General features: G+C 43.4%; 1 protein-coding gene across 1 annotated transcript; it reads right to left on the reverse strand.

The window, feature by feature from the left end:
• Positions 1-269: 269 nt before the first annotated feature.
• gsdmeb (gasdermin Eb) lies at positions 270-6838 on the reverse strand. Its single transcript, XM_030370757.1, has 10 exons — positions 6678-6838; positions 6152-6378; positions 5855-6053; positions 5525-5699; positions 5194-5314; positions 4957-5076; positions 4272-4399; positions 3983-4163; positions 3180-3253; positions 270-755 (listed from the first exon to the last, which is right to left on the reverse strand). The coding sequence occupies exons 2-10, from the start codon at positions 6354-6356 to the stop codon at positions 516-518; spliced, it is 1443 nt and encodes a 480-aa protein (XP_030226617.1). The 5' UTR covers positions 6357-6378; positions 6678-6838; the 3' UTR covers positions 270-515.
• Between the last annotated feature and the right edge of the window lie 367 nt (positions 6839-7205).

Below are 7205 nucleotides of genomic sequence, written 5' to 3' on the forward strand. Positions count from 1 at the left end.
GAGCTTGCCCAAAGTTGTTCTGAGCAATGTAACTGCCCAAATTGCTTCCATGTTATTGGCTAGGGGCAGAGTGAACGCTTCCAAATCTGCATTTTCTAACCACTAATATTGCTCAAAATAGCACCAAATCTCTGCACTAGCATGATTAGAGTCCCAACACATAAAACAAAGCATCAACAACCTAGTTAGCGCACCGGGAGATTATTAAAAAATACTTTTTCAAGTCTGTGCCTTATCGGTAGGTCGATGTTTCCCTAAGTCCACACAAGTTAGAGGCGGAAACAAATTTTATTAAAAAATCTCCCCTCTTGATTCTTGGCCTTTATAAATTAGTTGACGTTGCATAATGTGGGCCAGGTGACACCAAACAACATCGTTCTTACCCAGATTTAGGGCTGTTAGGGCTGTAGAATGATTAAACATTTCAATGAGATTGAACAGGGCAACATGTTTTGCATAGAAAACATTGACATCCACCATTGTAAAAATCAACAAAATACATGTAACTAAAATGATTACAAGTGGCATTGAACACTGTGAGATATTGCAGCGAGGCCTTTCACAACAATACACAGTATAAGAGTAGGGTCTGTCTGCTGGCAGATGACCTCTGTCCGCAGCAGCTCTCCATCCCTCTTCAGCGACACCCCGCAGGAGGCAAACAGCAGCTCTGTTCTCTGGTAGGTGTCCCCAGTAAGGGGAGCCAGGTCCCCACTGCTCAGAGACATCTCACCAGCCTCGGTGACACACTGCACCTGAAACGCGTGAGTGGAAAGGAATCGTCTGAGATTTGAAATGTACTCTGAAATGGTTTAAGACAAGCTTTGCTGCAATCAATGGTCCCGTCTAGTTTAATTGGTACAGTGTACTTTATCAACTGGTAGAGCTTTATTAAAACTGTACGGGTCAGGGGTTCAACTGGTAGAGACTTAATAACAGTGTACTTTATCAACAGGGGTTCAACTGGTAGAGCTTTATTAACACTGTACTTTATGAACAGGGGTTCAACTGGTAGGGCTTTATTAACACTGTACGGGTAAGGGGGTTCAAATGGTAGAGCCTTATTAACACTGTACGGGTCCGGGGTTCAACTGGTAGAGCTTTATTAACACTGTACTTAATCAACAGGGGCTCAACTGGTAGAGCTTTATTAAAAAGGTGCCATGGCATGAAAATCTCACTTTATGAGGTTTTCTAACATAAATACAAGTTCCCCTAGCCTGCCTATGGTCCCCAAGTGGCTAAAACTTGCGTTCGGTGTAAAACGAGAACTAGGTGTTCTGCTCGCCTTTGAAAAAAACGGAGGCTCAAGCGCGCTGATTTGGAAAGTGGTTTCCTATGTCGTCACACTGCAGTAAGCTCCTCCCCTTACTCTGCCTGGCCCGCCCAGAGACTTGGCCCGCCAATGAGACACGACCGTGCGAGCGCCACATGTGTGTGTGTGAGTGAATACACACACTGTAACGCAAGTGTTTCTTGTCGGTTCTTTGACGTCTCTTTATTTCCACAACAAGACTGTAGTGGGGGTTATCTCAGCCATGGTTGAGAAGGAATTGGGGGAAAGGAACTTTGGTTTAGACTCCCTGAAGTATATGAACTGCGACATGCCGCGAGGCACCAGCGCCGCGAAGCACCACCGCCCGGCAGTCGGCAGCAGGCAGCGTGCCTTCAGATTGATGTGAAAGTAGAAGAACCAGAGACGTCGCAGAACCCGACAAAGTCGTTTGTGATTCATAATATCGTCTGGAGGCGCACACAGCTTTTGGCTGTGATAATACGTATTATATGATATAGATATCTATGTATTAGATGATATTATTTAGATAGAGAGCTCCAGGACTGTAACGCAAGTGTTGTACACTTCCTTGTTATTTGGATAACCGTTCTGCTTTTGGTGTTATGGCGCATAACACGTCAGACTCTCGTCTCTGGTATTTCTACAACGAGACTCGTAGTGGGGGTTATCTCAGCCATGGTTGAGAATGAATTGGGGCAAAGGAACTTTGGCTTTGACTCCCTAAAGAACATGAACCACGACATGGAGGAGAAAGGGATTGTTGGCGGCGAATGTCTCCCTCTTGAGCCCCGCTTCCCGCTGCCGAGGGACCACCGCCTCGGCGCTGCAGGAGGCGGAGGTGCCTAAGCGCTGCCCGGCAATGATCCCTTTCTCCTCCTTGTCGCGGTTCAGTCTACTTCACATTGATGTGGAAGTGGAAGAACCAGGAACGTCGGAGAACCCAACGCGGTCGTTTGAGATTCATAATATCAGCTCAAACAGCTTTTGGCCGTGATAATATATATTATACTATATAGATATCTATGTAGGCTATATGATATTATTTAGATATAGAGCTCCAGGACTCCCGTGTGTTCTAGAATATTTACAGAACACGGCTAAAGGCTGTGTGCGCCTCGCCATTGCGACACAACCACTGTAAACGGAGCGCATGATACCATGGCTGCAAGCTGCTCAGGGCCACAACCCCACCCTCCTCCTTGACCCGCCTCGCTCCTCCTCATTTGGATTATAACTACAGACACCAAAACAGCGCATTTGGGGGAAGCTAAATGTGCGACTGGCTCGGAGTTGCTGTAATTCTGCACCACGGCTGAATTTCGGGAACGTCTTTGAATACTGTGTTAGTGGCCCACTAATACCTATATTAAAGCATCCATAAAATAGCATGTCATGGCACCTTTAACACTGTACTTTATTAACAGGGGCTCAACTGGTAGAGCTTTATTAACACTGTACTGGTCAGGGGTTCAACTGGTAGAGCCTTATTAACACTGTATGTTATGAACAGGGGTTCAACTTGTAGAGCTTTATTAACACTGTACGGGTCAGGGGCTCAACTGGTAGAGCTTTATTAACACTGTACGGGTCCGGGGTTCAACTGGTAGAGCTATATTAACACTGTACTTTATCAACAGGGGTTCAACTGGTAGAGCTTTATTAACACTGTACGGGTCAGGGGCTCAACTGGTAGAGCTTTATTAACACTGTACAGGTCAGGGGTTCAACTGGTAGAGCTTTATTAACACTGTATGAGTTGCCACCATGGGCCACCATGTGAATAATGTATGCGCTCATGGTATTTTAGAAATGCTTTGGATAAGAATGTCCACAAAATGGCAGAACGATATATTGTATTATACAATGTTGATGGAATACATACCAGCAGGTCCAGGGACTTCAACACTTGGGGGGTACAGCAGGACCCCAGGACAGCACGGCAGTCATCGCTCATTTCTGCAACAGTGGCCCACCACCAAGTGTGAGAATACTGACAGGGACACAGTAACCTCAGCTGGTACATAGTGAAGATGAAGCACTTAAGAGTCCCAGCGTGGGAGGGGCTTTATGCATTGCAGCTTTAACTGGCGTTCTCGTTATCTCAATGGAAGATCTTTCAATGTTCCTATTCCATTCCATACATATTACCTCAGGGGTCAAGGCTTGGTCCCCTGCCGTTTCATTTGTATACACTCCCACTTGGGTCCATCAATTAGCAATACAACATTTAATTCAAGGAATACATTTAGATAGATTAATTATCTATAATTTTTCATAGATTAATAAAGGCTTCATATGCAAGAACGTGTTTTGGCGCAACACATCAGCTCTTTGTGAAGTCTGTTTGGAGATCAGGCCGGGGTCCCGCTCCAGCGGACAGCGCTGTTATCCAAATCTAGGGTTCAAGAAAGCTTTTGTCCTTTAGGAACTATTTTGACATGAAAGTACAATGTCTGCAGTCGTTTGGCCACATTACGCTTTGGATACACTGTTTAGAGACATAATTAATTTGAAAATGGCTCTCGCTTATCTTTTATTAAAGTGGCGGAGCCGGCGGTTAGTCTCACATAAAGCAGAGGGAGTTAGCGGGAACATTCTCGTCCTGTGAGTTAAGAGATACTGCAGCAGTTTTCACTGACATTAGATTAGATTAAACTTTATTCATCATAAATAAACTTGATTTACCATCTAAGGCGCTGATAACGAGGTGCAGAGCAAGCAGAGTGCAGCTGAAGTCCTCTGTCTCCACACTCTTCTCCTCACCAGATAGCACCAAGACCTCAAGTAAGGCCTGGACAGTCTGTGTCTGAGAGTCGGCCTGACCACTGTCCAGAGGGGGCCGCTCACCATGTCGTATCTGGTTGAGCTAAGAGACAATGAGAGCACAAATACAGACATCGAAAATAGATTATTAGGAAATTATTGAAATGAAAAATATAAATGATTAGTGTTGGGGGGACTTCGGAGATCTTACCACACTCTCCAGTAGACTGACCGCCCCTCTCTCCTTCAGGACTGAGCAGACGTACTGGAACAGTGAGGATCTGGTAGAGGCCTTGAGACCTGACAGCAGTTGGAAGTGACTGCCCAACTTGTCCAGTTCTGCCGATCAACATTAATAGAAAGCACAACCTCAAAGGAATCATGTACACAGAAAATGCGTCGAACTCACTCCATCTTGAATTAAAAAAAACAGTGGAAAAAAACCCTGAAGCTTATGTTATAAACCTTGATTTCAAATCAGTTACATGGCCTAGTATTGCTACCACTTTCCTTCTCAACAAGTTGTTTTCTGAGGCCTTATAAACAGCTACTTTAAATTACTACATTTTTGTGCTTTGAACGAATGAGGATGCACATTTATGAACACCAATAATTATATTGTGGCAACACGTGAATCAGCAATAAAGTAGGATGTAATAGCCCAGATAGCTGGTACACAGTACAGATCAAAGTACACATTCATGTGATCATAAGGCAGCAAGGACAAAGGTTATGACTTAACTACATGTAAACATCATATTTTAAATATTTTGCAACAGGTCAATGCAGGCAGCATCCAGCGCTATAGCCTACACACATATAGTATGTGAATGGAGCAGAAAGGACTGAGCTGGAGGGGAATGGGGCTAGAAAGACAGCCCAGCTGTTCTCCCTACCTTGTTTGAGCCAGTTACTGTTAGCTGTATTCTTGTGTCCATCAATGGCACCAACCAATTGTTCCTCTGAAGATCCATCCACCTCAAATCCCCCATGAGTGCCCGACATGAGACACAGCTCTGGGGGGGGAGCAGAAATATCATAGCAGTCTCTTTTAAAATACAACATAAAAATATGGAGCAATAGGCTTTGGTGTGTGCTCTGACTGTATTAATATAAGGAACAGAGTCGCTCACCATAGTGTCCATTGGGCTTCACTTCCAGTTCACTGAGCCCATAAGCGATGGTTGTATGTGGGGGTAACTCCATGGTCACATTGCTGTCTTTAGCTAAGTTGGCGTTCTCTTTAAAGGACACCTAGATATCAAATGAAAAGTTAACTTTTTTGTCTTTCAATATGCCGAAAGATATCAGGGCTGTAAATACTGAAGAATATAATAATTATTTGTTTATGAGATATTTTTGCAATCCAATTATTAAAACCAAATGCCAAATAGCAAAAGTGCCATATTGACTTTTGCAAATGAATACGGCTATAGCGTTTGCCTCTTACATATTCCCAAGTACCTTAAGGGCCTTGGGCCCACAGAGGCTCAGCAGTCCTCCTAGAGCTCCAGTCTGTTGGACCTCCTCAATGACTGAGGAGGGCTGGGTCGTCACAATCCTCTCCTTCACCACCCCAAACACCTCCCTGCGTTTCTCTTTAGTCTGCTGTATTAGACTGTGAGACATGTCCAGGACCCTAACCAGAGGAAGATGAGAAAATAAAGATTTATTCGGAATAGATTCGACAATTCTTTTTTTGTCTTGCATTAAGTTAAGAGGTCTTCCATAATAAACATCCCTGTCAATAATTATAGGTAAAGAATAAAAGTTGGTTATGAGACATCTTCTAACCTGTCTTTGGAATCTCGAAGTAGTTTCTGCAAATCGAGCTCTTCTTTCTTTAAACTGCCAAAGGCCGAACGGAGCTTTGAGGAATCTTTCCCCTCCACGCTCAGATTCAGCGCTTCAGGGTGTAGATTAGCCTCTATATTACCCTGCATGTTGTCACTGAATCTTCCATTATACTTGATAAAGTCTGTCTCTGTGAGAACTGTGGAAATTGCACAGCATACATCCAAACATGATGTTATATGCAAAACAACAACAAAATGTAAACTTCAAATGAGAACATGGTGGAATAAGGTTTACCTGGCAGTATCGGCTGGTCACCCTTTAAGATGTCATTGAAACAAAAATCTGTGGCAAGATATTTGGGTTTCTGCCAGAACCAGTATCGCCTCCGCTTGATAACCAATGACAATATTTTAATGGAGTCATTTAAACTGGACACTGGAATAAGGACGCCATCCTTATCTACCTCCTCTACAAAGTTTTTTGTAGCGGTGGCAAACATCGTTGAGGTAGGTGAGGAAATCCTGAAACAACAGTTTATTTGACTTTATTTTACCTTCATGTCTCTGTTGAAGGAGTGGACATGCTCATTATCTGGGGGGGGCTATGTACATTTGTCTTGGGTCTGTTTCACAATAAACATGATGGTCACGAAGCGGAATCCAAAACAATTGCGAAACACTGTTCTGCTACTTTACCACAACCATGCAGCTTATGTTGTTCATATATTGTCGCTGTGTCAATGTCTATATTTGAAGTAGGCTACGCCTATTCGCAAAAAAACGATTTTTACTTGAAATACAATTCCTATTTAGACACTTACGTGTTCCTTCTTCAGTCCATGCGATCTTTCGTAGGACACTTACGACTGAACTTAGACTGTTTCAGCAACAGATCATTGAGACAAAGGTTCTAACGCTAAAAGAGCCACACTGTCCCCGCCCACAGCGAAGACGGAAGCGTGGGTCCGGATCCACCCTGATGCGCCCCGCTCTTTCTTTATAGGTCCATGTCCCCGCTGGTTAATGCTGCCAGCCACTTAACCCTACCCCTAGCCATGGGAATTAAGAAAATGTAGGCTAGTGGATTTGGATTTATGACCGCAAACATGATGTGGAAGAAATGACATTTTGTGTTTATAAATAAATAATAATAATTGTTCATGAAATGTCTTTTCTTATTTGATTGTTTCTAGAAAATATTATAAATAAAACCATAGCTCAGACGGAGGCTTTCTTTTGAAGTTTTTTGCCTAGCTAGTACATGTTATCACTGTAGTGATGGGCAAATGAAGCTTCGGTGAAGCACTGAACCACTTAGGCACATTGTTTCGAAAATGGGTTCATTACTT

Source organism: Gadus morhua, chromosome 11, assembly GCF_902167405.1.
Source record: "Gadus morhua chromosome 11, gadMor3.0, whole genome shotgun sequence".
Taxonomy (NCBI): Eukaryota; Metazoa; Chordata; class Actinopteri; order Gadiformes; family Gadidae; genus Gadus; species Gadus morhua.